The sequence below is a fragment of the Mugil cephalus genome, chromosome 2 (assembly GCF_022458985.1).
Source record: "Mugil cephalus isolate CIBA_MC_2020 chromosome 2, CIBA_Mcephalus_1.1, whole genome shotgun sequence".
NCBI lineage: Eukaryota > Metazoa > Chordata > Actinopteri > Mugiliformes > Mugilidae > Mugil > Mugil cephalus.
Genome location: NC_061771.1, coordinates 2,339,248 through 2,365,881, shown reverse-complemented (window position 1 = coordinate 2,365,881; position 26,634 = coordinate 2,339,248). Strand labels below are relative to the sequence as shown.

At 40.2% G+C, this 26,634-nt stretch overlaps 1 protein-coding gene across 1 annotated transcript in view; it reads right to left on the bottom strand.

Annotated features, from left to right (window-relative positions):
- Window positions 1-24,260, bottom strand: part of stx8 (syntaxin 8) — a 37,557-nt gene extending 13,297 nt beyond the window's left edge. Inside the window, exons 1-6 of the mRNA XM_047578268.1 lie at window positions 24,133-24,260; window positions 22,922-23,021; window positions 22,739-22,833; window positions 22,344-22,454; window positions 19,540-19,673; window positions 18,488-18,580 (exon numbers count right to left, since the gene is read on the bottom strand). Of these exons, the coding sequence (XP_047434224.1) occupies window positions 18,488-18,580; window positions 19,540-19,673; window positions 22,344-22,454; window positions 22,739-22,833; window positions 22,922-23,021; window positions 24,133-24,149 (550 nt within the window). The 5' untranslated portion in view covers window positions 24,150-24,260. The remainder of the gene's footprint in view (window positions 1-18,487; window positions 18,581-19,539; window positions 19,674-22,343; window positions 22,455-22,738; window positions 22,834-22,921; window positions 23,022-24,132) is intronic.
- Between the last annotated feature and the right edge of the window lie 2,374 nt (window positions 24,261-26,634).

Below are 26,634 nucleotides of genomic sequence, written 5' to 3'. Positions count from 1 at the left end.
TAATAAGCTACATATTATAAGGTAACTGATAGATTCATTGAAAAAAAACAACAACATTTACAGCTTAATAACTTATCAGTAAAGACCTTTGCTTGCAGCAGCCCCTCACAGAACCATACAGCACTGTAATAACTCTTGCAGAAGGCCTAGACATTCATTTCAAGCAAATCACCCCATTGTATTACTTCGATCGTCACTGGCTGCTTTAATGAGCTAATTCACACATTCCTGATGCGTCTGAAATACTGACTCATTTTCAAGACGTTACAGCAGTGGGGATTTTGGTTTTATGTGTGCTTCTTTGAGGTAGAGGTTCTACCATAAACAGTGACAACCCAGGGTGCCTCCAGGATGTGCTGTATTAACTCTGTGTGTTACTGTAGGACTTGTTCCCAGCGACTGTAACACGCACTTCTTTCCTGTCACTGATTTAAATGCAATCAAACTCAGTGGGAGTGCTTATTCAGGAGATGATTTCTTCAGAGGATATGAGAAGAGAGGGAAGTAGGCAGGTCCTCTCACTTCTTGTATCTCTTGTTTTAATGCAGCGAAGGTCGGCCACAACTGTTACCAATTGGCCCCGGTGTGACTGAGTATGGAGGGTAGAGCGCCGTTGCCAACAAAAACACACACATTTCTGTATGTACTGTAACTAGAACTTCCCTTGGCACAAAAAGAGGTGCTCAGCATGATAATGCAACTCAGAGCAATTATGGTATTTACAAGAAGTTGCAAATTTCTTGGAAAAGTTCCTTTCGACTGATTCCTTTTTTCCTGTGTCAGCTACATATTGTAAACAAAACTTACCCCGGGGGCCAAAGGTAGTGAGGAACTTAAGAGTTTTAGCAGTTTTAGTCCAACAAATCCTCTGAATAACATAACAAAAACAAAGACTAAAAAGAAATTTGCAGAATCTGTGTGAGACACCAAATCTTTGTGTTTGGCCAATCAGAGGAGTACATAACAAAAAAATCTATTTTTCATAATCGTCTTCCTTGCCCCCCTTTTTTTTTAATGTTTAAAAAGGGTGATGGATGATTAACAACATGGTCTTTGCTGCAGGGTCCAACACCAACAATTTAGGAAACGCCACTGTGTTTTTATCCAAAAGCCAACAGGGCATGATGTGAAACACTAGAAATGAGGGAAAGAAGTTGAAGAAGGAGCCTCTGGGATATTGCTGAGGAAAAGAGTGTATTCCCCAGGGACCACATTGTACATATAACAAAACTGTGTCTCTGCTTTTATCCAAAGTCCTAGGAATAGAAGCAAAAGATCATAACACAGATTGAAATCCAATCATACCGTTATCCCAGCGTATGTGAATATGATGTTTTTATGTTTCTTCTTAGCATTTGCTGTGTGTTTGTGCCTTCTTGATCAAATGCATATATGTGTACTGATGAGGTTTGTGTGGATATCACCATTCACACAATTCACCTGCCCAACATCTGGCCTTCTGAAGTGCCGAGCCACATGTGTACAGATTAGTCTCACTGTTGGACATCATCAGGCTTCCTGGTCCCTATGAATCTCTGAGTCAGTCCAAGTGCACTGACAGGCCCCCACCACACAACATGTTAGGGGTAAGACCACCCTTATTGCATCATTAGACATTTTCTCACTCCAGGGGTAGTGGCTGGTGCAGTGATGATGAATGTCTTGCTTACTACAATCAAGCTTATTACAATCAAGCCATTCTGTGCAAACTTTCAGAGGTTTAGGTGCAAAAAATCCTCCAACAAAAAAAAGATTTAACTATTTACAATGACAATGGCATGAGTACAAGTATCCAAGTACATGCATTAGAAAAAATGGTGAAGGGCATAAAGCGTGAAGACTACCATTACATACACAGGTCTTAATCCTAACCATTTGTGTGCCAATTTGAAACTGAAACCGGCTGTGTTTCCACGGACAGTTTCACCTCCCTAACCCTGCAATGCTTACCAAAAGATCCATCACTGGCGTATGATGGACAGCAAAAAGAATGACCAGAAGATGAACGACTTTTTTCCAGAGTTCTTTTTTAAACATACTTCAAAGATAAGCCCATAAATTAAGAAAAACCTCAAAACTGGTTCCGTTGTAGCATGTACAGGTGATTGGGTTTGTACTATAGAAACTAAAGTCAAAGTGCTTGTGAATCATGGGAATAATCCAGGACTGGATTATTCAACTACACAAACAGTGCATAACAAGCCGAGGTTTCAAAAACCCTGAAAGATTTGAGACAGGAGCTGACCAGGATGATTTGCTGCTGTCTTTGACTCGTTACCAAATAAATGTTGTTACACTGTTAAAAGGGATTTAGGCTTTTAGTCAGAAGAACTACTGTTGTCAAGTTGAGACAATTTATTGCCCATTGCAACAACTTCAACTTAAAAAAAGCGCAGAAACTCGTTAAAATCCCACAATACAACCTGGGATGAATATTTCATGTTTATTTCGTTGTGGGAGATACGTTAGAATGTAGCACCAGCGAGCTAAGTCTGGAGGACTGAAAGCAAGTATTTAAGTAGGGTGATCAATGTTCCCTCGACATTTGTTCCTTGACATTTTTTGAGATCTGAAAATGTGTCTGTGCGGAATTTCAAAACTACTTCGAACTGCACTTTCCACATTTTTTTGTATTATGATGTTTTTATTTTTTTGAAAAATGCTTGGTTTTCACCAAACCTGTAGTCGTATCGTATCGTATCGATATCTGGCGTGAATCTCGAGATATGAAATTTTGTCCATAGCGTTCAGCCCTAGCCTCAAGTATTCTCTTTTTTTTGCCATTTGTCCATTGGACTATGTACTAATAGGAAAAGAAATGTAATGCCCTGGGTCACAACAGTTTTCTTTGTTTGGAGGAGCAGGAGGACACAGGAGGAGGAGGACACAGGAGGAGGAGGACACAGGAGGAGGAGGACACAGGAGGAGGAGGAGACAGAAGGTGGAGGAGACAGAAGGTGGAGGAGGAGGAGGAAGAGGACACAGAAGGAGGAGGAGGAGGAGACATGAAGAGGAGGAGGACACAGAAGGTCCCGGGCAACACTGCCTGCAGCTTTAATTCGTATTTTATGTTGTAGAGGTTTTTTTGTCCCTCAAAGGAAGGGTGCTCTTCATTTTATGTATTTTACTGTTATTTGTTCGAGGGACAGTGTAATTTCAGTTTTAGTCTGTTGTAGGGGTGTTAATAAAGTTCCTTATTGAACCGCGTGTTGTGTCATTTACGTATTTCATGTTGAGCCGACTTGATTCACATTTGTAGGAACTTGAAAAAATACATTCAACCAACATGTCTTAAAATTATGTCAAATAATATTTGTTAGTCCAACTTACTTGATAGAGAAAGTTGAGTCAACTGTCTGCATGTTGCAGCAACTCGTGTTCTGAAGTGTAGTAAACTTTATATGATGAGATTACCGAACTTAACTCAGTCAAAGCAACACGATGACTAGATATAGTTGAGTCAACTAATCTTCTTTTGACAGTGTATGTTAGCACTATAATTAAAAATACATTCACTAAACACTATATCTGAAACATCATAATACTGGATGAGCACTCTCTTTGATCTCTCCACGCTTTACAGCTGTGGTTAGCTCAGTTACCAAAGAATTTCTCCAGATTTGTATCTGCATAATTTTATGATTTTCATTGTTTGTTTGTTATTTTCTTGTTTGCCACACGATGTTCCTAATACAGGTCCTGATGAGGCTTACAAATGCTTAGACACATTGTTCGATAATTGTTTCTGTAAAGCGTCCTTGATAGCTGCCAGTCTTGTGGCGCTACAATGTGCTTAGATTAACCTATCCTTGAACAGAGGAAACCTAGACCTTTCAAATAGCACTGTATGAATGCCAAACTTTTTTAAACAACTTTTGTTGAGACTTTGTTGAGTCTGGAACATTTCAGCATTGTGCATACAAACAAAAAAGCAAACAGCCACAAGAGAAGAATTGCTAGAAAAAAATGTAATTAACCGTTTCTGTGAGGTACTGCCAGATTCACCTGCATCCCTTTTCGTACAGCACATGACCAGGCATCAATAAATGCAGTGAACACTATATGCAATCAAGTGATCTCGTCCGTCATTTTAGAATTAAAAATAGACCCTTAAAAACAGAGTGCAGGCCAACAGCAATGACGAGAAGTCTGATCATTACCAGGCTTTTCTCCAACACCCCTCTTATGGCCAGGTGCCATCGAACAATGTGAGTGTGATGAGCATGAGGGTGCCAGCAGCAGCAGCAGCAGCAGCAGCGTGAGGCAGGGACCACCCTGTCACTGGCACGGCACCTTCAAACCAGTCGCGGTTACACTTCGTCACTACCATCACACTTCATTAGCAAGGACACCCGGGAAAGGGTGACATATTAAAAAAAGCTTGGAACTAAAGAAAGAAAAAAAAACAGAATATGAAGAAATGGACTAGGTTTAATTGGACGAGATTAAGAGCACATGAGAACAGTGTACTGTACCACATGTACACACGTTAATGTTAAATATTAGGACCGATGCAAACAAAGTCTATAAAAAGTCATTTTAAAGGAAGAGACAATTACAATTAATCACAATACAGTGTATTTGTTTTGAAGTATTCTACTTGGCTACAAGCAGAACTTCAAACAAAATATGAAAGAGAGTTCACTAATTGAACAATTGTGTTCTAATTGAAATGGTTTGACTCTAACTCAACATCCCCCATGGTGAGAGGAGCTTCCCGGCAATACGCTGGCTGGCTGAGGAGTTACGGAGGGACTTTGATCTTCATGCCAGACTCTGTTTCTCTCAAAATGCACTCACACACATGGAGACACACATGCTCTCATGCACAGACGCTGACACACATGTATACACAGTCTATGGGCATCATGCAGAGAAACACGCCCCAAACACACACGCAAACAGAGGAAGGCCAACACACTTCCTGGATATGACACACTTCCGACGTGAGACAGAGAAGGAGTCATTTTCACAGTGTTAACTCAGAGTGCTGCTCAGAGGGAGCAGTAAGCAAAACAGAGCTGTGCTATCCCAAGCAGACCACAATGAGCCACCAATGTGACTGAACAACTTTCCAAGACAACAGCCTCCCGCTAAATTGCGGGCATCTAAGAGTGGTGCATGTCACTAAGTGAAATAGCAACAAGACCACATGCTCCATTGTGGGCTCTTTGCACGTAAAATCATGGTTGGATGCCCTGACAATTAGACAGTGAAAAACCACATGCATGTTGTACTCTCTCCTCTCCCATGAATCAATGAAACACAACAACACCATCAGTCTCGTAATAATACTGTACCTAATAAATTTGGTGGGGCGTTACGTGTCTCCAGTACATCCACCTAAACAGCTGCACCTACAGCTGTCATGTAATTACACAAATCTTCCAGATGATGAGCAAAAAGGAAAAAGTCCTGATTTGAGGAGAGGGAGAAAGCTCCTCTAAGGAAACAAGCAAATTAACACGTGTTGTCTGAGATTAGATGACTCTCTCTTCATCTGCTCTGAACATGGCTCATTCCACCACCATAAGACAAGAAAGGGGAGAGTTTAATCGTTACATTTGTTGGATCTTATCCCTGAGTTTCACTGAGGACCGGGACTGGTGAGCCACCACTGCCTCTACTGCCCACTAGTGGGTTCATGAGTGGGTTGCATGAGGCAGCTGGCTGATTCTTGAATGAATTAAAAATTGAAATTAAAAAAAAAACATGAAAGAGAGTAACAATAACAATTCTGGTGTTTTACAAAACCCTTAAAAGTTAGCAACTGGCCCTGCCTAATATGTAGTTGGTCCTTTGTGTGCCCTCGCAACAGCTACAAGCCACCGAGGCACGGAGTCAGCAAGACCTCTGAAGGTGCCCTGCGAGAGCTTAAGTTGCGAGTTGGATGCAAGCCGATATGGCTCATGTCAAAGTCGTTCAGGTCTCTACACCTGGCCATATCTCCGGCATCAACACACTGCTTACGAGAACTGACTGTCCCTTCTCTTCTAATATATCTATTTCTTGATATGTGGTGTTGTTCGAACATCTCTTCTATTCTATTTTTTTTTCTGTGTTTGTTATGTGCTGGAATGATCTTTTTTTTTATTCTCTCGTGTGCACTTGGTTCAGGTTCTACTCCCCCTCCCCCATGCTGCAGCAGGTCCTTGAGTGCACCTGATGCCACTTGTTTGATAGGAGCATAAAACTGTGAAGAAAGGCACAGCCCTTAGCAGGGAGTGCCAATTGTGCTGGGGGTGTTGTTGTTGCTTAGTTGAATACTTAACTACCTCCATGAGGAGATAGAGGTTGTTGTTCTCTTTGTGTTTTGATATGCTTTATAGTTCAATAAAGTGAGGTTATTTGTGGTTTGTTTTGTTGTGTAAGCCTACCGCTGAAGGATTCATACAGCACAAACACATGGTATGCCTAGTCATTATCGGGACTGACACTTTACATGGATTTACCATGGACCACAAAAATGTCATAAGAAAACACCCACAAAAGGATATCAAGGCTATATTAGCCTTCATTACTGTGTAATGTCCTTGTGTATGTTTATGATCTAGTGTGCGTCTATGCTCCTATTACAACACTAAAGGCACTGCTTCTCTCAGAGGTGTCACAATGCTAGCTGGGTTGAAGCCAAGAGTGAAACAGGTGAGAATGATGAGATCTAAAGTCTTTTTAGAGCGACATGTTTGTTCATGCAGGACAGAACCCAAATCAGATGTCATGGTACAGACTTTTGAACGTTTTCTGTAACTCTTTTCAGTTTCTTTTGTGTTTCCTGTTTTTATTTTCTAAGTTCATCTAAGCTTTGTTTCCTGCTTTACTTCCCGTCTGTGTTTTCCTTCTGATTGCTTGATTGGTTTCTCCTTGTGTGTTCCAACCTCATTAGTTTCACCTGTGACTCGTTTACCCTTCAGCCCTCAGTGTTTGTATATACACTCATCAACCACAACATTAAAACCACCTGCCCTTATATTGTTTAGTTCTCCCTTTTTCCCCCCACAAACTTGGGGTTAATTGGGAAATGGACACAGTTCTATCGTGTCTGGCACCAGGACATTAGCAGGGGAGTCTTTGGGCCCTGTGGGTTTAGTGGATCAGGCTGGCTCCAGAGCATCCCACAGATACTTGATCAGTTTGGATAGTGGAAGCTTGGAAACTGAGTCCACAGCTTGAACTATTTTTCATATTTTTGAGCTGTTTCTAAGCAGTGTTTGTGCTGTAGTAGGCCACATTGTCCTCCTGGGGATGGCTGCTGCCATTAGGGAGTGCCGTTGCAGTGGGGTGGGGGGGCCTGGTCAGTAGCACTTGCAAGTCTCTCTGCAGAACATTGCATTGCAACGAGACTATTAATATTATTCCCTTCCCACCTGTCATTGGTTTTAATGCTGTGGCTGATTGGTGTATATAGTCCTGTCTTGCCGTGTCAAGTTGTCTGTTGAGTAAGCTGTTTATATTCCAGTGTTCCAGTCTGTTTCACCTAGTTCCATATACCATGGGTTTTGCTTTCTCTTTTTAATTGGATTTCAACAGTTTGGGATTTTACCTTCCTACCCTGCTCCGCTTTCTGTTCCACATTTACAATGTTTTCATTAAAGTTCTTTTGTTTCCTGCTCCTGCCACCCCTTGTGCCCTGGGTTGGGCAACATCAGGTGTCATACCTTTACACCTGCAGGTCAATAAATTGCTTCTTGTTTTATTTTTGAGCTGAGGTCTTGAAAGCATTTTGTACTCTTTTGTTTTGGGGAGACTCGCATCCAGTTTAGTCTGTACATGATGCCTCATGCAGTGATAACAGGTACTAGATAGAAATGGATAAGCACATGAAGTGTTTTCCACATGAAAGGTATTCGTTCTAGAAAGGTGACACATCACTGACACCATTTGCAGCATGATTAAAGACTTGGAAGAGCTTATAATGGTGCAGCGAAGTATCACTTTGAAGGTTTGTGATTGCGATCTTTTAAAAAACCACCTGATGCTGGATCTCACTGACTCTCCAACAATATATGTTGTATATGTTATGTCTACCGTTATCTTGCACACATTTTTTACTATATAAAAAGCACCGTGGTTTTCAACTGTGTTCTTTAATATTCCCTTTATCACTTTATTTAGGTCTTAATTTAAATCTTGACAAATGTGTTTTATTTGCAATAACCTTAATAAAAGAGTTCCCAGAGTGAATTCAATAGACCATAATCTTCAACTGTTGAGAAAATCTCTTTATCTTCGTAATACTGAATGGTATATTATTTCACATTCCTATTTTCTGTTTTATCATTACCATGTCTAATACTATGCTTCCCAGTCTTCTATCATGTTTTTTTTTTTTACTCAGTGTCCTTCTGTCTACTCGCCCCCATCCCACACACTCACTGCAGAAATTCTCCATCACTACACTGTCTTTGCAGCGTGTGCAAGATTAGCCCACCGTGTTCTCCACCACACAGTCTGAGTGTTTCTGTTATCATGCGTGTGAGGTCCTCTATCAACTTCTCCCTCAAGCTCAACTCCATCTCTGACTGGCCAGTGGCTTCTTAGCTCCTCATGCAGATAGAAAAATGACCTGCGTGCCAATCACAACCTGACAACATGTGCTGGACATGTGGGGCATGCTTTCAGTACAAACACAATGATCTCACATTGAGACAAGGCACTTACACTTTCAAACATATACCCTCAGCTCTGTGCACACACATTCAGTGCAGGCCACGAGAGAACAGATGGATGTGCATTTGCACACACGCATAAACACATAAAAATGCCCGTTAGATGAAGGTGCAATCTTTCCCCCCTGTGCTTAAATGGGAACCACGTGCTGCTTGCGGGTCGAGCTAGACTTAGTAAAGTAAGTTCTTCCACTCATTATGTGGGATGACCCGTGCTTCCCTGAGGCTGGGGAGAGGGTAAGGCAGCTCTCTGCTCGTCGGCCCTTTGAACGTAGCTTCCAAACCAGAGCGGTTAGCAATTAAATAAACAGAGGGGAAGATTTGTTCCCGCTGTCACTTGCGTTAGCCAAAAGGAACCTGCCAGGCCAAGGGCTGAGTCAGTTCAAGGTACCATTAAATGGCAGGGAATCCTTTGACCAGAGCCAGAGGAACTGGCTGCTGAAACTGCAGAGGTTCCCAGCCGTCAATACCAACATATGGCTAATGCGCTTCCCCTGGACAATCAGCCCACAAATGCTCTCTAGGGAAAACAGCATAGTACCAACATTGGTTTGCTGCTAAATTGTACACATACCACAAACACCAGACATGTCTCCACAAAAAAAAAAGAAAAAAACAATAAAGAAAACAGACCAAATCATAACATTAAGTAAGTAAGTACTAGTAAGGCAGTACTGACCAGTGGACAGTGTCATACATGTTTAAGAGCTGATACGTATCCATTATATCTATATATATATATATATTATATAACTACCATGTTTGCACACACTCCATATTACAAACGTATGACTAACAGTAAAGTTCTTGCTCTATTTAATAGCAATTTTCAAGCAAAGTGGTATGACTACATCTAAATCTAAATCGAATTGTATTACGAAGAACATGAACAGTTAGCAAGCTTTTCATAAATGACATGAGGCAGGTCTTACATGACATGATGAAGGTCTTATTATTTAAGGGGTATAATTAAAATACAACAAACCATGACAAAATTAAAAGGCCAAATGTTATATTTGTTTACATATATGTATTGTACCTACGTATGTATTATGTATTTAGGTTCTGAATGAACTACTGGATTGTAAAGCAAAACACTATGAATTCAACAGTAATGCTGCAAATGGCAGCAGATAAGTCTATTTATGTTTTGTGTCTCCCAAACAAGTGCTGGCCTTTTATCTTTATGGTCTTCTTTTTTTCTTTTTTTGAGCTACAATGAGTTCTTGCGTCTCCAAAAAAAAAAAAAAAAAAAAAAAAAAAGAATAAATAAGATGAAAAAGAAGAAAGGACAGATGAAGCTCTATCTCTATTTAATACAACCAAACATGAAAAAACAGGGCTGTCTCACAGATTTCTAAATTAGTTAAATTTCCTTAATTATTGAAAAATGATTGAAATTGCAAATCACGGCCTTGTGTTAAAAGCTGGAGGTTGACTAATAAATCTTTACAAAAAATATAATACTGATGCAGCATCTGTGATGAGAGAGAACTCATAACAACAGCTTACATGTTACTACAGTTACTAAAGAGATTACCGAAAACCAAGCCCCTCAAAGAACACCCACAGTCCATTCAGTGTTCGTTTCCAAGTGTTGTCTCATCTTCTGCTTTTAAGAAGGTGGTGGGACAGACCAGTGAAGTCATACTTCCCTGGATTGTTTTTTATCATTCCTTATTACCATGCATGTTTTCGTGAATAATGCACAATTGATAGTTTGTTAAAAAGCCTGTGACTGCCAGCATGGTGGTGGTGCATGCAGTGGAGGATGGATGCTCTAAGGAGTGGACAAAAAAACAACCTCACTCACTCTCTCACTAGGCCTGTTGGTGGACATCTGGAAGGGATCCGTGTCTACAGATGAGCTAAGCAGGACTGACCACACCTCACCCCTGCATCATACCGTCTCCATCACATACAGAATGCCTATGGGGAGTGAACTTCAAGCATGTGTGTGCACATGTGAGAAATCACCCCCAGCCAGTACAATAAAGTGGAGTGTCACTACAAAGAAAGAACTAGACACATCTGGGTACATGCTAACATCTCATTGTCTGTCATTTCATGATTCTTTTCTTTCATTACCATTCTAATGCAGTTCAGACTTTGCTATGCTTACATCAGCAGTTCAACCAGCCTTGTCATAGTTGAGGTTAATGGATGGGCACTTTTAAGGCCCCTCCTCTAATAAAGAAATCTGCAAGTCACTTATCAATTTGTAGTCTGGGCTTTAGTTGCCAAGGTAACCCTCTTGTGTATTTCCCGGCGCAAATGTCTCTGCGTTCCATTGAATTTGTTGGTAGGAACCAAAGTCGTGGAGGGTGTGTCCTTGCAGTAAATGTTTTGAGAACACTGTGTTTGCGGCATATGTTGTCACACTATTCAAATTATATGGTCTTTTGTCTGGTGTCACCATATCACTGCTAGTTTCTTCGTGTGCGGGCCCTTTTTATGGTGTCCAATTGCTCCCACAATTCCATAAAAGCTTCGTCTGATTTCTGGAAAAAAGGGCAGCAAAGTGGATTGTTTTATTGCTAAAAATACTTGAGCTCAACACACTCAAAAAGGAGATTTCTTCTCAGCCATTTCCAGCTAAAATCCCCCCCAAAGAAACATCAGCCCCCACAAAAATGCAAGGTCAGGATCATTTGATCCACAGAGCTGTAGTGATTTTGGTTGTTAATGTACTACAGTATCCCTTACGCAATAGTACAGAGAAACCTATAGAAATGAGTCGCAAGGATGCATTAGTGGGAAATGCAACAACAGGATTTCCATTCAAGTTGGCTCTGTACCTTCAGCATTCTGTCAAAACATCTTATTACAATTACAACCATCAACCAAAAATTGAGACACATAGACCAACAAATGTGTATGTGAGCATAAATGGCTGTCTGTCTCTTTGCTAGTCCTGTGACAGACTAGGGACCTTTCCAAGATATACCAGCCTCTTACCCAATGACAGCTGGCTCATAGTAAGTGTGTGACCTTCATATCTTCTGTTGATGTTGGACTGTTCATACTAACTTGAAAATTTAAACAATAAATAATACAAAAGAAACTATTGTGATTGTTAAAGGGGTCACAGGTTAAAAGAATCTGTTTTTTTTTTGCCATTTTAAATAAGTAGCAGGGAAACTGCTCATCCATTGTCATTATTTCATCTGGTGAGTCTATTGGGGGCAATGAGAATTCCAGTTGTGATTTCAGTCTTGAACACAGTTCACAGTGTTATGGAAAGGCAAGCATTGATGAATGCTTTTTTTTTTTTAAATTTAACAGTGACAAGCAAGACTGCTAAATCAAGCCTGAATGTCATACCAGGTGTCTCCACCGTCACTCTCATCCACTACTACTACACAACTCCTCCCGGAGTTTGAGTAATTCTGGGGTTTTAATGTGTGGCCTTTCTGGCTAAGAACTGTCACCAGCACACATTTGCTCCAGATGGATTGAGATAAATTAAAGCCATAGTTGTGAACAAAGGCTTGTAAAGAACGAACGACGTAGGAGAAAAATAAACACACTCTTAGAGTGAAAACCTCCAACATGTAAGTATGTAATAAAAATAAATGAAAAGAATTAAGAGATCCTAATGATACTCTATCTATCTTTTGAGACAAATCTTAAACTCCTATATTTAACTTCAGCAACCCGTGTTTATACTTTCAATCTTGTAGATTTCTACTATATAGACAACATAAAGTATAACTGATATGTTGTGTAACCTAAATGGATGTTTACACTTTACATAAACAACAACAATTTGCCAAAAATGAGTGCTAAAAAGCATGTGGGGGGCACTGATAATCAAGGGTATAATGCCATTCTCTGCATTGTTCCTGAATAAACTGAATGTGTGTGTGGGTAAGTTACTGGCACTGAGCCATGGAGTCAGAAACATAAGGAACATAAGGAAACATTCAGACAGCCTTTTTATGCATGGAGTTTTCATGAAATGCACCACACAGACTAAGGAACTCCCAAAGACATTCAGATCAGTCACTGATTATATCGCCTTTGCATGACCGTGAAGAAATACTAAACACAAAAAAATTAAATCACTTAATCACTTCTGCACACTATTCTAGCCTCCACTGACACGGTGAAGATCAGATCTATAAAAACAACATAAGGATAAATAACTAAAACATCCACGGTTTGTGAATGAGAGGAGAGGCCTCAGTCTGCTGAGGGAAACAAAAGGAGGCGTGATTGATGAAATGTCTTCAGTGTTCCAAAATGTTAATTTCCTTACTGTGCCTACACAGGATTATTCATCACTTGTCATGGGTTGATTTGACCCAAGTCCCTCATGTCATTGTCAAACCCCCTCTTCTTTACAACACTCTCACTGTGACACCAAAAGGCCAGCGACAAAGATGGACACAGACAAGGATAAATCGACAAATAAGGACGCAGTGACTCGTGATTGATTGTTGGAACATGGTGATTAAGTTTGGTGGTGTATACTCTTTTGGTTTTGTCTTACTATCACACAATTACTGGTAACAATGTGTTATGTTGTTCTTTTCTTTAAATCTTCTGTAACTGTTTTGTTCAGTTTAAACACAAAAATGTGGAAAAGCCTAAAGAGTTTCTTAAAGCTGCCATTTTCAGATGAGAAATGAAACTATTACAGAGAACATTATGGCTCCATCATGCACATCTCCCAAATATTCAGAGACAAACACCATTCAGCCAGTCTGGTGGTCACACAAGATGACTCTCTCTTCTGCGGCTCATTGCAAGCTTGACATTCCTTTGATGGCAACACTCTTTTGAACATCACATTATGACTCCATGCATTTCCATGCCGTCTGGAAAACACTACTCACTACTGCCAGCCTCACTTTCAAACGGAGCAAATCAAACAAACAATAAATCAATCTACAGCTCCAACCACACAGGCTTTCTGCCTTAGTGCCATCATAAGTATGGTTTATTTGCTCACTGAGCTGTTTCTTACAGCAGAATCAAGTGGAGGTCTGCGTTCTCTGGTGTAGCTGCTGATGTCACTGTGCTGCAACAGAAAGTGCATCTCTCATCTGTCTCCACTGTTTACTTGAAGCCACCAGTGCTGCTCATATCAGCCCTAAACATGGTCTGCCAACGCAAAATCAATCAGTGATTTCATTCTTAGTCAGAAATGAAGTCTACATTGAAATTTTTTGGAAACTGACTCGTTAGAGTTCACTCTAAAATGTCCATGAATAATCTAACCGTATCGATCAGGTATAACATTATGACCACTGACAGGAGAAGTAAATAACAGTGACTATCATGTGACAATTCATTATTCTGCTGGGAAACGTTTGGACCTGGTATTCAGGTGGATGTTACATGTACCAGCCACCTAGACCAGACCAGGTACCCCCACCCCGTAGCAATGACCCCTTGGCAGCAGACTTCCCCATGAGGATGCAAACTGACACAGACACACACACACAAATGCTTTAGGAACATCTCAAAAAAACAAATTCACTAGATCCCAAACTGATCAAGTATCTATGGGATGATCCACAGAGGCCCCTCCCCTCAACTCATAGGACCCAAAGGCCCCCACTAACAACATTCTATTCACAGACACCACAGGACACCCTTAGAAGACCCATGTCCATTCTCTGATGAGTCACAACTGTTTTAGAGGCACAAAGGAGACCCATGCCTGATCACTATATGAAGAAGAAAAAAAAATCACACAAAAAATCAAGTTGGATCAAACCTCTGTTCACTGAGACAAATAAGTAATAATAAGCAATGATAATAATAATATAAAGTAATAATAATTTTCTAAGTCTTAGAGAGAGCACATGTGTGGTCAGACCTGCTGTTAACTAAATCATCTTTTTCAATGTGATCCAGAAAGTCTCAGGACAAGTATGGCAGTACACAGTTTTCAGGGCTATATTGTATTGTCAGTAAATCCAGGGCAACATATTAATATCAAGAAAAATACAAGAGTCGGGACAAAGAAAGCTGTCAGAACCCTGAGGTCCAGTCAAAATTACATCAGGAGTTTGGGCTGCATCTTTTGTGAAAAGTGCTCTATAAATTAAGTTTGTTTGTGTGTATGTACAATACATGTAGATAACACAAGGCAGAATTTTTTCTTGAACCGTGGCATGTGAGGAACTCTGGTGACAAGAGTTGGTTGGTCAAGGAAGGACAGAGGTGGTGGAAAAGAGATAAACCTGTTCATTAGACTGATTTGTGCTGAATGCCTGATTGTAATGAAGCAGAAAGGTCTTACTGTGTCTCTTTACAACACATGGTTATGAGATGAGAGTTACTTGCAGTACATTGCACACTGTATATATTTCATAGTTGCAGTATTTCCCCATCAGTCAAGTCCAATTCAGAATGACATAAATATCACACAAATAAGACAGCCCATTTGAAAAAACTAATCTAATAAGCCACCAACTGTCTGGCACTCATAACTACAAGACACTCTCATGAACTAATGTCACTGCTCCAGGCCACATTATGAGAAACTTCAACACCAATAAAGTAAAATGAATGGCGATATTTCTGCATGGTGAAACTACCGCTGATGTAAGCCATTTTAGTTGGGTTATAGGTCAATTTTCAGTAACATTTAATGTGGAAAAGAAAACATAAGAAATCTTCAGTCAAATTTAGTGGGAAATGTAGACATAAAACAGATGACAGCACATCATTTAGATAACTGAAACATAGTTTCACAGGATTTAATTTGTGTTTTTATATACCACTGGCAAACAGGATGGAAAATCTGCAGTTTGCATGGATAGGTATTATGTGCCCTTAAGAAGACAAGGAAAATGAGATAACTTGTCTGCTTACTCATTTCTAAATTTCAGCCCACTGTGACCTAGTTAAGACTGAGAAGGACGCAAGCGAGGGCTTTGGGTTCATCTTTAAACCTCTGAAAAGGGTCATCTTCAATGCTGACCTCAGCCGGAATTGTTTCCCGAAAAGGAAATGACTGCAACCTCCACTGCACTTCGGTCATGAGCTAGAGTTGAGCAGCCCAACTACAAAGAGCTTAATCTATTTATAGGAAAACACTGCTACAGTACACTGATCAGGGGGAAAAGGAACCCCACAAGACGGAAAGACAGTCGGACGCCAAGGTTATGCGCCAACTGTCAAGATCAACAAGAAGCCTTGCCATTCTCCTGCTTTACGTCTTTAATCCACTTCCTCTGCCTCTCAAAAGCATTCAGCTATACTCTCACTTTTTACATGGCTTTTTACGACATTTAATATCAGTAAAAAAAAAAGCAGCACCTCCAAGTGTGATCCCTTTTGCATTAATGTCTGATATTGAGACAAATGGTACCAGAACACAGCACACTTAGCTACATAGCTTGTATCTAGACAGATTTTACACTATTATAACGAGGAAATAAAAGCTAGGTTCCTGGTATACTGGATCAACTGTGCAAGAGAAGGAGAGAAGATTGGTGTTTAGGGTGGCAAAGCCACATAATTCTCTTAAAGCACACATCGGACTTACAGCTCACGAACTGTAATTTTTTAATAAATACAACCACCATAGCAACAGTACTAATACATCGTAAGTTGGAAGAAATGGATGATTCATAAGAGAGTGGAAGCTGATTATGGACCTATGGGTAAATTATGAAGATACCAGCTTTGTATACAATCTTTTACTAGAATGGCCTCCAAACCATGGCTGCTCGTTTAACTGGCAAAATTTAAGGATTTGTAATAATTTTAACTTCTAAGTAGTAAGTAAGTAAAACCCAGTAAACACTAAAAAAAAAGACAACTTTTGAACAAGTGGACATCAAGAGAGAAGGCCAGCAATAGTCTCACAAACAAAATTATGACAGGAGGAAGGAGCCATTCCCTGCAAAAATGAAAACCTGATCTCCACAGGCCACATGAATGGACAAATGATTATACCGTAAATAGTGGACATAGATTGAGAGGAGCATGTGAGGAGCTTAGACCGTTCCATCAGATTTTATTACACCTTATCAACAGCCCACATGTCCCCAGATACCAGTTACATTCGTACACCGTAATTGTCTTCTGTAGGAAACTATATATTGCAACATAATCTCAATGATTACTATAGTAAGTCATGAAAAAAGCAGGTGGTAATGAGTCCAGGCTTCTACAAATTTGCATGGTTTGGGTTTCAACACATGGAGTCCATTACCCACAGGTGGCATATTTTTGGCCTTCACAGAACTAAAGAGCTGTGTTCCCAGCAAATCTGTCTTTAAAAGCCATGTCTTGTGAGCTCTAAAAATGGGAACAGTGACAGGTCATTGTTTCCAGAGCCAGAATAACTTGCCCTATCGCTTAGTGGAACTCGTGGAACTCTCAGTTACAGTCCTCCCTTCTCCCATTCTGGTTCATATTGTCGAGGACACGAAAACTGTCTGAAAAATCATGATAAAACGTGACAGTTGGGGCATCAGAGCAGCGATCCATCTATGATTTAATACGGTAACATGGCAGCACACTTTCTTTTCTTTCTTTCGCTTCCCTTCTCTCCTCGTTGTCAGTGAACATCCGCTAAACATCTGTCATTCTTTCCCAGCAGAAGGGAAGGTCATACGTTTCCCCGCCTAGATCTCTCAGTTACACAGTCTTGCACTTGTTTGGGCACAACTTCTCAGACAGGATATTACAGGATAGTACAACGCCTTCAACTCCCAACTGGAACAGGTCATCAAAGCAGAAACAGACCATAACTGTTCTGTAGGTGAATGAGACAAATGAGTGACTGGTTATGAATCCCTTCTGAGGCTAATGAAAGAATAAACACTTTAATATGTAATTTTAAGTCTGTGTTGGACTTGTTTTATAAAGTCATGAATATCTCTGAGATTTAAGCTTCATCACCTCGTATCTTTCTAACTGTAAAACTTGGAACAACAGATTCTGATAATTAGTGATGTCATAGAGATTAAAGAACAACTTGGCTTACCAAGAAGAGAGAAATAGTAGGTCTCAAGAAGTTTACCCCCTTCTGCTCAAGTGTCTGTGGACAAGAATCTTGGCTATAGTGTAAGTTAGGCTCTCTGATCCTTTATTATTGCTGTGGGTTCAATTATCTAGTCTTTTGCTGACTTATTTCTGAGCTGTGCCATTTCATTCCCTGCTTGTCAGCTGAGAGGCTAATGCATGTTCTGGTCTCACTGTCAGTGTAAACATTAGAGATAGCCCTCATGATTAAATAAACGCTAAGAATACATGTGTACATCTTCTATGTAAGGCAACACTGTCAGGAGTTAGCATAGTAACTGCTACAGTCTCCCGGGGAGCAATGCATTAAAGTATCTAATTGTTCGCTGCTTGACAAATGATCATCTCTGAATCTTATGTCTCAAGTACCGCCTGTCTAAGCAGAAAAACGGTCTGAAACAGTCAACTGCATTCTGTACAGTACATCCTACCTGTGATGGAAGCTATTTATGGGCTGAGTAGCATTATTTTGCCAGGAATAGCTCAAAAGCACCAGCTCTGATTCCAGGACAAAAAGCTCCTACAGATTTTTCACTTTAAGTTGCATCAACGGAAAGTTCACATTTCTTTCTTTCTTTCTTTCTTGTTGGATATTGTTGAATATTAGGTCACTCGCTCTGGCAACAGGGGTATTAGGGTCCAAGTGTAAATGTGTGCGCAAGCTTGTGGTGGTGTGAGGTATATCACTGCCCGGCAAGGTAAATGAGGCAAGTAGTTCCATTGCAGAACAGAAGTATGTCTGATTGCTTTCACACCGCTGTGTGTAATGTTTCTGGAATTTGTTTGACAAATATGTAGACGCGCACATGGACATTGAACTTTACCGTTCTGTTCATCCAGCTCATTGCCAATCTCCTGGCCCATTATCTTCTGTCGGCTGATGACAGCTGCTAGTGCATCCAAGCCTGCATCCTGGACTGAGAAGAGAAAGGAATGAAAATAGAATGTGTTAGAAACTTGAAAGTGAGACAACAAATGAAAAACACATTAAGAGCATAGACTAGAATCCTTTTTTTTTTTTTTTTTTAAAAAAAGGCCTGTCTAGTGACAAAGCATAGTAGACTGCATGTGGAGTATAATGATGCCACTATGATGCACCACTCAGCTCACGGATCCACTTGGTACTTTACCCAAATCAGGGTTACTTGTCTGATTAGAAATGTGGGAAGCCAAGGTGTATAGAAGAAAAGGACAGACGAGACCAGACTAGATTTGCCTTCTGTCTGTCTCTGTACCACAGGAATTCTTTTTTACCACAGGTTACCAACACCATTACCCAACTCCAACAAAAATCCCACACAGGGCTCAAAACCTCCATGTGGTTTGGTTTCACTGTCTTTACGGGAACCCCTGATCCCAACTGACATTAACCAGAGCCGCAATTGAGGCATTAAAATGAAGTGTCACAAGGAGTCAGGTGAACTTATGTCATGGTGTCCAAGTCATGTCAGATCCAGGAAACAGAAAAATGCAGGAGTGGGCTCACAAAATAAAATTTAAATGATCATTTATTTTTAAATGTTCGCTTAGAACAGTGTGGCCAGAACTACTTTGCCATAAACAAGGTTATATCATTAAGTCTCTTGTTGAATATTAATCATAACTTACAAGCAACAAAAATGCAATCCTAAATGCATCAAACAGAGGCTGGTGTGTATACTGTTTATACAAACCAGTGTACATATACTCTAAGAGACGTTGTTCATGACACTTTGCTGATGAGGATCAACATGCTAATGATTTACGAATATTACTCCACTGATGTAACAAATGGCTACTATCCTCACATTTGGCTTTGAAGTTAGACAGACAACGCAGCCGGTCCATGCTTGATAACCGTATCAATCTCAACTGTTATGCAGTAACGTATGATTACCCTCAATGATTCGTTGTTGCTGCTGTTTGATCTCTCCAAATGTCAGCCCTTTTGTCTCATCCGATTCGTTGACCAACCAGGGGTTTGCTGCAATACCTCCACTGGCTCCGGCCCCTCCAGCCATCAACGTGGACCTGTAGCATATAATTGTTGTACTGAGACAAAATCACTGTAAAACTCAGTTTGAGAGCACTTAGCGTTAAAGACATCCAAATGTGCACAGCAACTGAAAAAAAGGATGCGGCCATGTGCTCTTTTTATTTGTAAACCATCACTCAAGGAGGAGAACAACGCACATTTGCACAGCTCTTGCAGCAAACACCTGCACAAGGAATGTACCTTTTAAATTTTCGCATGATTGAAGAATACCACGCTGGCTTGTGCAATATGTAAACAGTGCATGTTAATCTGTCACAGGACTGTGAACTGATCTGACAATGTGACAGACAAGAGGGCTGTGCCAAACACCGTTGTGTGGTTTAAAAGCTATTCTTCTCCTAATAGCTTAAAGCTGTGTTACAGACCTCCACCAGCCATGGCTGTCTTGTGGTGATGAGTTCAGGGTCCATGTGTGAGGCTGGATTTCAGAGTGGTTTCAGAGAAAACCGTGTGCTAGTCAAGCAAAAGAAAACTGAACCACACATAGCTTTAAGAGTGGCTGGAAACGAAAATTCAACTGTACAATATATTTGCAAGCATTTGCTCTGGTATTGAAGCTAAAAAATTATTTTCTTGGTATATCAAAACCTAATCTTTTGAATTCAGAAAAAATATATATATTTTCGCACAAAAATGTGTACTGCTACCTTTATCACTGCCCCATGTCACAGCACGATCAACAATTCAAGCTTCTTCTGAAGCACCAGTAAAACATTTTGAGGCTATTCACAAAGCAGGCAGGCTGAGGCTGATACCATCAGAGGACTGAGTGAGACAAGGCATTCAGTCTAATCTCTCTAACAAGTTTGATTACTATGAGCCCATGTGCCAGCCTTCCACTTCCTCCATGCAAGTGGCTATTGTGCGAAGATCCAATTAACCAGTCAGCCGGGAGCGCCAAAATCAGTCAGGCACATCTCTTGGCTGCCATAAAGAACTAGACTGCCACCACTGGAGCCTGAGCATCCAAGTCCTGACTGAGTGGCTTGGACAGGCAGGATTTAACTAATTGCAACTATTTCCAGTGCAATCAAATAGAAAGGAAAGGTTAGTGAACAATGGAGGAAAGGTGAGTTAAAGGGCCAACAGGGTGAATGGAACTTTCAAAGATAGGCGCCATCTCCTTCTTTTGCTTGGTCTGAAATGGAGATGCTTAGAATGTATTGTTTTAGAGATAGATTAAAGTTGGCAACTTTCATCTCTTTACTTCTACAGAGAGTTCTCACAAAAAAGTGGCTTAGATTATCCAAGCATGGCCAATCCAACCCCCTCCCACATTCTGTCCTCAGAGACCACACAGTGGGAATAGGTCCTCCCCACAAAGCCAAATTACCCACCACATATCACCATTAAATTTAGGTCTCACTGAGCAAACTAAAAACCATATGACCACATGATTACAGTATGCCAAGCTAATTTATTAGAAAATGTCATTTGAATTTTTTTACAGAGCCTTTTATGTAATTGGGTGTGTGGTCTGTAAAAAGATGAAAGCCTGTGCAAAGCACCACTAAGTAGATCAATCCCACATCCAAAGGCAGTCTCATGTAAAAGCATCAGCACAAGTAGTTCTCTAAATTCCACTGATCTGATGAAACTGAGATGCTTGGTTTCATGCTGCTGTCGTTTCAGTACTCCTCAAGGAACATCTACGAGCACATTTGGTACTGTACAAGAGTTTCCATAAATGCTGGGCCTCTATAAACAACACAGAGGTACCAACCAAAAAAAGTTACAAAACAGACATGTGAAGCCGCATTAGGTTCACAACATGACACCATTTCCTCTTCCTGTCCAAACAAATATCACCAGGGGTCACATAGCAATGGCTACCTCCTGTCTGTGGTTTTCAAAGCTGTCACACTGATATCGCATCAGACTATGAAGAGAATATCCATGTCTTGATTAGCTCCACAAGCAGTAGACTCTATGCTCAGTGGTGCATCATATACTGTAAACTCACTCCTTTCATCCTTGCTCATCAAAACAAGCTCCCACATTCGTATGAACGTCCAAGTGTGTATATTTTAAGGGGTGCCAAATGTGTGATCAACAGTGCAAAGCGAGCAAATCTCTTAATGAAGAATAATTAGCTACGAAGGTAAGTCCAAGTCAAAGGTGCAGACAGACGGACTTCCTTCCGTGTGATAGCACTGGGAAGGGGTACATCCCACGGGTCATACCGGACGCAGCCAGACTTTCACAGAAAGTTAGTGACAGGTGACATATCATCAAAGCAGAGAACGGGGCCTATGACCTCTCTGGTCAAGGACACAGACAAGAGAATGAGGATTCATTATTTTTAATTGGGGAGCCAGGGCTAAACATTATTTAAGAAAAAAAAAGACAGCAAAAAGGAAAAATCCCAAAATGAAGGGTGATATCTTCTAGAAAGGATGCCCCTGAAGAATCATGGGGTGATGCTTGTTTTGGCCTTTCCGATAGAAATTCAGGGTAGATAAATATTTCACACGGCACAGGTAAAATACTGGATTAAATTAAAGGAGACACTGTATATTTAGAGATTGGGGCTATTAATTGTCAATATTTAATTGTACTTACTCATAAGAGTAGAGAATGCTTAATGTTTTTTGCAAGTATTTATTTACTCCTGTTAAGAAGTTACTTTCCCTAGAAATAAATACCTGGATGGTTCAGGCTCCTTGGTATCTCCCTTGAAAGTGGCATTGAGCTGCTTCTCTCTTGTTAGCAGGTCATCAATCAGGTTCTGCCTCCTGTCTGCTTCTGACTGCATTCTGATGAGGCCATGTTAAGATGCAAAACAATGGCATGATTTTTCATGGTTTCAACTTCAACAGTAGTGGGCAAATTAAGTTTTTGAGACTTTTCTTTGGGTCAGAATGAACCTATGAGCACATCTGGTCTCACTGAGCTAGTATGAACGATCCTCTATACTCTAACGCCATCTGCAGGAACAACACTGCTAATGCTAGTAAAGAAAACCATGGAGCCCTAAATGTAATAATCTCTCAGTCTCATGACCTTCACCGCTTTGAAACATTGTCAAGAGAAAGGATACATCCGTCGAGACGAGGAAGCTCTCATCAAACTCTCCTTGAGCTGAGCAATATTCTGTTTCAGCTTCTGGAGCGATGCCCGTAGCGTCATGTTTATCTGAGAAGGCAAAATATATGCAAATGTCTGAATGCAACACAATACCGGCTTTATTTGTGTAACTGTAACCCAGACTGGAACACTTTACCTTTGCAGGGTTTCCCCCGGTTCTCTGCTGTCTGTTCCGTTCATGGATGTTTTCGGCTATTTCCTGTGCCAGTCGACAAGTGGCATCATAATTCTGTAACCTGTGAATAAATTAATAAGATAAGACAAGACACCTTTCACTGATTTATAAAAATGATAAAACTACAAATTACTATGTGTATACAAAATAAGATATAATGGAAAAAGGAAAAGTCATGTAAAATTTCTGGCAAATGAAATCAGGAGGGAGTTGGAGTCGTTTGTCTCAGTGAGGGACCGGAGGACACTGGACAAACTGTTTTCCACTATGGACAATCCATCCACTACACGAAACATTAGAGGGGCAGAGGAGCTCATTCTCCAGCAGACTGATTCAGCTCTGCTCCCACAGTGAAAGCTACAGAACTTCTTTTAAACCTTACTCTATACAGCTGTATAACAGCTCATCTTTTTGTAACAATTAAGCTACTACTACTATAGTCACAGTAACACATAAAAGAAACACTAGTGAAAAGAAAGATACGTCTAAGATACTGTATGCGGAGAGGTAGATTTTAAAAATACAAGACTCTAAAATTATATCTGTGTATTTCTTATTGTTGTGTAATATATAAAAACATAAAGATGTACAACTACAAAGGACCCGGTAAACAGCTGACTAATGGACTACATAAAGCGAGTCTGGTTAGCTATCTCAATGCTAATATTCAGGTTGACAGTGTTTGTTTTGGACCTCTCTAACCACTAGCTAATGCTGCCTATACTCTGTTGACAGTGGGAAAGGAATGGACGGACGGTGTCAACCTCAAAAGCCCGAGCTGCACCACTATTTCTGTCGTTATATTGCAGCTTGCTTAGGTAAATCAACAGAAAATAAGCACAGCGTTGTGATAATCACGAGACATCGTTAGCGTCGCCTTCTCTCTCTGTTGACGTTGCTAGCATTACACAGACTATCTACAGAGTAAATAGAAGAAAAAAGCGAAAAAACGAATTTCTTTATGCTCGTCCAGAATTGCATTACTCCATTTAACGACTCATAAAAGGTCGTATATTTACTGGTATGATATTTGGCTAAACTTCATAGCAAATAACTAGCTACTACTTTAGCTTACTGGATACAGAGCAGCCCTTTACACATAAATAAAATATTTGTTGTTACTACTAATATTCCTAAGGCGATTTATTCCACCATCGGGAAGCATTCATTACCAGAGATCCTGAGACATTGTGATAAAACACAGCTACGAAGCCAAGTGTCCACTTTATTTGAACCATCCGGAAATAATCACCAGCAGAGTGCTTCTTGTTGTTGGATGTGACATCACTACGGGGCACGGCAAGGCCCAGTTTTTTCTTCCTTGTGGGTTTTACCAGAGCCGTAGATTACAAAGAGTCTGGCCAACTCAAATTATGGGCGCCATGTTAGATACCTCAGAGGAGGGAAGATTTTACAATCCATATGGTGCGGATGGGCTATGTTGAAATCAATCGCTTATTTTCACCATTAATGGGAATATAAATGTTATTGCCAACGTCTATCAATATGTCTATGTATATCCCAGCATCTACTTATCTAGCCCAATGGCCTCATCAGTCACGGAGCTGTGTTTACCTTCTCCTTAGTCTCCCGTGCTCATCTATCATCATTAAAAGTTTGAAAATTATAAATACTCAGAAAATTAAACCAGTCTTACTGTTATTTAGTATTATTAGGCAAGGTTACGTGTCAATTAAATGTGGCTACATCGACATTACAGGCACACATGGGTTTCACAGAATGACAGTAGCTGCTATTTTTCTAAGCATTTAGTCCAGATAACTAGCTAGCATAAGGCTTGGTTAACTTTAAACTTCATTCATCTGTAAAGCGGCGTTGGGCGTTTTTTAGATCAAGGTTCACATTAATGACGGTATAACTTTATTTATTCTAAAAACTTAACAAACGTCAAAGAGAGTAATTGGCAGTTGAGTTAAAGTTCTTCCTTTTAATCTTGTGCTCCCACAACTTTCTCTGTTTTTGTTCATGGCGGAAACGGTGGAGTTTCCCCTGTTTTCCCAGTCCTGTGCTGCAGCCATAGGCTGGGTGGACCAATCAGCATAGGAGGATGACTCAGGCGGTCCATTTCCTAGTTGGCCAGACTCTCTCTAATATACGGCTCTTGGTTTAACGGCACAATACTGTCCTCTGCTGTTTGGTCCTTCTTCACAGGTATATGTACCTCCAGGTATGTATGTGCCAGAAACATTGTCTCAGTAGCCCATCCTTTGGCTCCATTTTCTTGATGTAGTTGTGAATTTTCAATGTTTCATCCTGGACCGTGCATATACACACACACAACATCATCTTCAGTAGTCTATTCTACTTTCTCCATACAGGCGTAGCTCATACAAACCACTATCTTCTCTGTTGCCAGAGAAGACTTCTTCTAAGTCTAAGTCTGTTTCAATACAGTGCTACCCTGCTTCTTCCAGCTGGCATATGTCACCGAGGAGGTGATTAAGTAATAGACAGTCTCCTTCCTTATGGCCTGCAGACTATTTGAGGTACAATACACCACATCCAGTATTCAAACCTGCTTATGCTCACAGCCCCAGCTTTGCAGAGCTTTCTCCAAACAGTGGACATAATGGATCCTTGTCCAGGCACCATACAGGATGTTAGCTCTGGCAGCTGTGCGTTGGTAGAAACTGCTAGCCCTCTTGGCCAGAAACAGGTTTTCTGGCCAATGAGAGAACACATGATCTGGTAGCGACCTGAAAATATTCTTGGACTGGTTCTAGTGCCTCAAGCAGTTACAAAGAGGCACAAAGGGGAAGTTGCAACCCAAAGTTTGTTCAAAAGATGCCCTATGTTCAGAAACATTCATTCAACTCTGAGACAGTCAGCATAGCCGAAATGTCTTTATTTACTGTAAATCTAACCATTTTTGAAAGATGATTTGTGCTGGAGTGAATCTGATGTGACTCTGTTTGAGCATATTGGCAGGTTTGAGGGGAAACATGTCATCATGTCAACCGATAAAATACTTATCCACACATTATAATTAGCTAGCTAACCTTAGCCAACTCTCGTTGCAAAATTTAAGATAAAATCGAAATAAATTAATTTATGGAAAAACTGTTCAGGTACAGCAAGAGACCAAAACTAATTTCCATCTTCTTAACACTGTCTTTCTGAAACATTTGTAGACATTTGGCAGCTACATCTACTTGATTGTATTTTATAAAACAATGTTTTCAAGATTTCAGCAGAATAGTCTAGATTTATACTGTAGTTGTATGATTTCTGAAGTTCATTAACAGTCCATCATGTTTCTGAAAGATGTACTTGTTTTTGTAATGTAGCTGTTGGTCTAACTCACATTTCTTTAGTCTGTTTTCTCATGTTTGTGACTGTAAATCTGCAATAAAAAGAATGTTGATATTGACATATTTTTCTAAAATCATTACCACAAATATATGAGAAATATTCACTTGAGCTCTGTGTGGTTTGATCATTCTTAATAGGAAGTTCATGTTCGGATTAAGCTAGTTTGAAGAGATGCTGTTGGGCATTTCAAAAAGATAACTTTTTTTTTTTTTTTTTTATAATTGCTTCACTTTCAATTTACCAAAGGGTTTAAATGATTTGCAGTCAGCTTGTATTTATATTTTACACAGCACCCCAACCTTTTTGTGATTTTTTTATTTGATTTTGTTTATTTTACTATG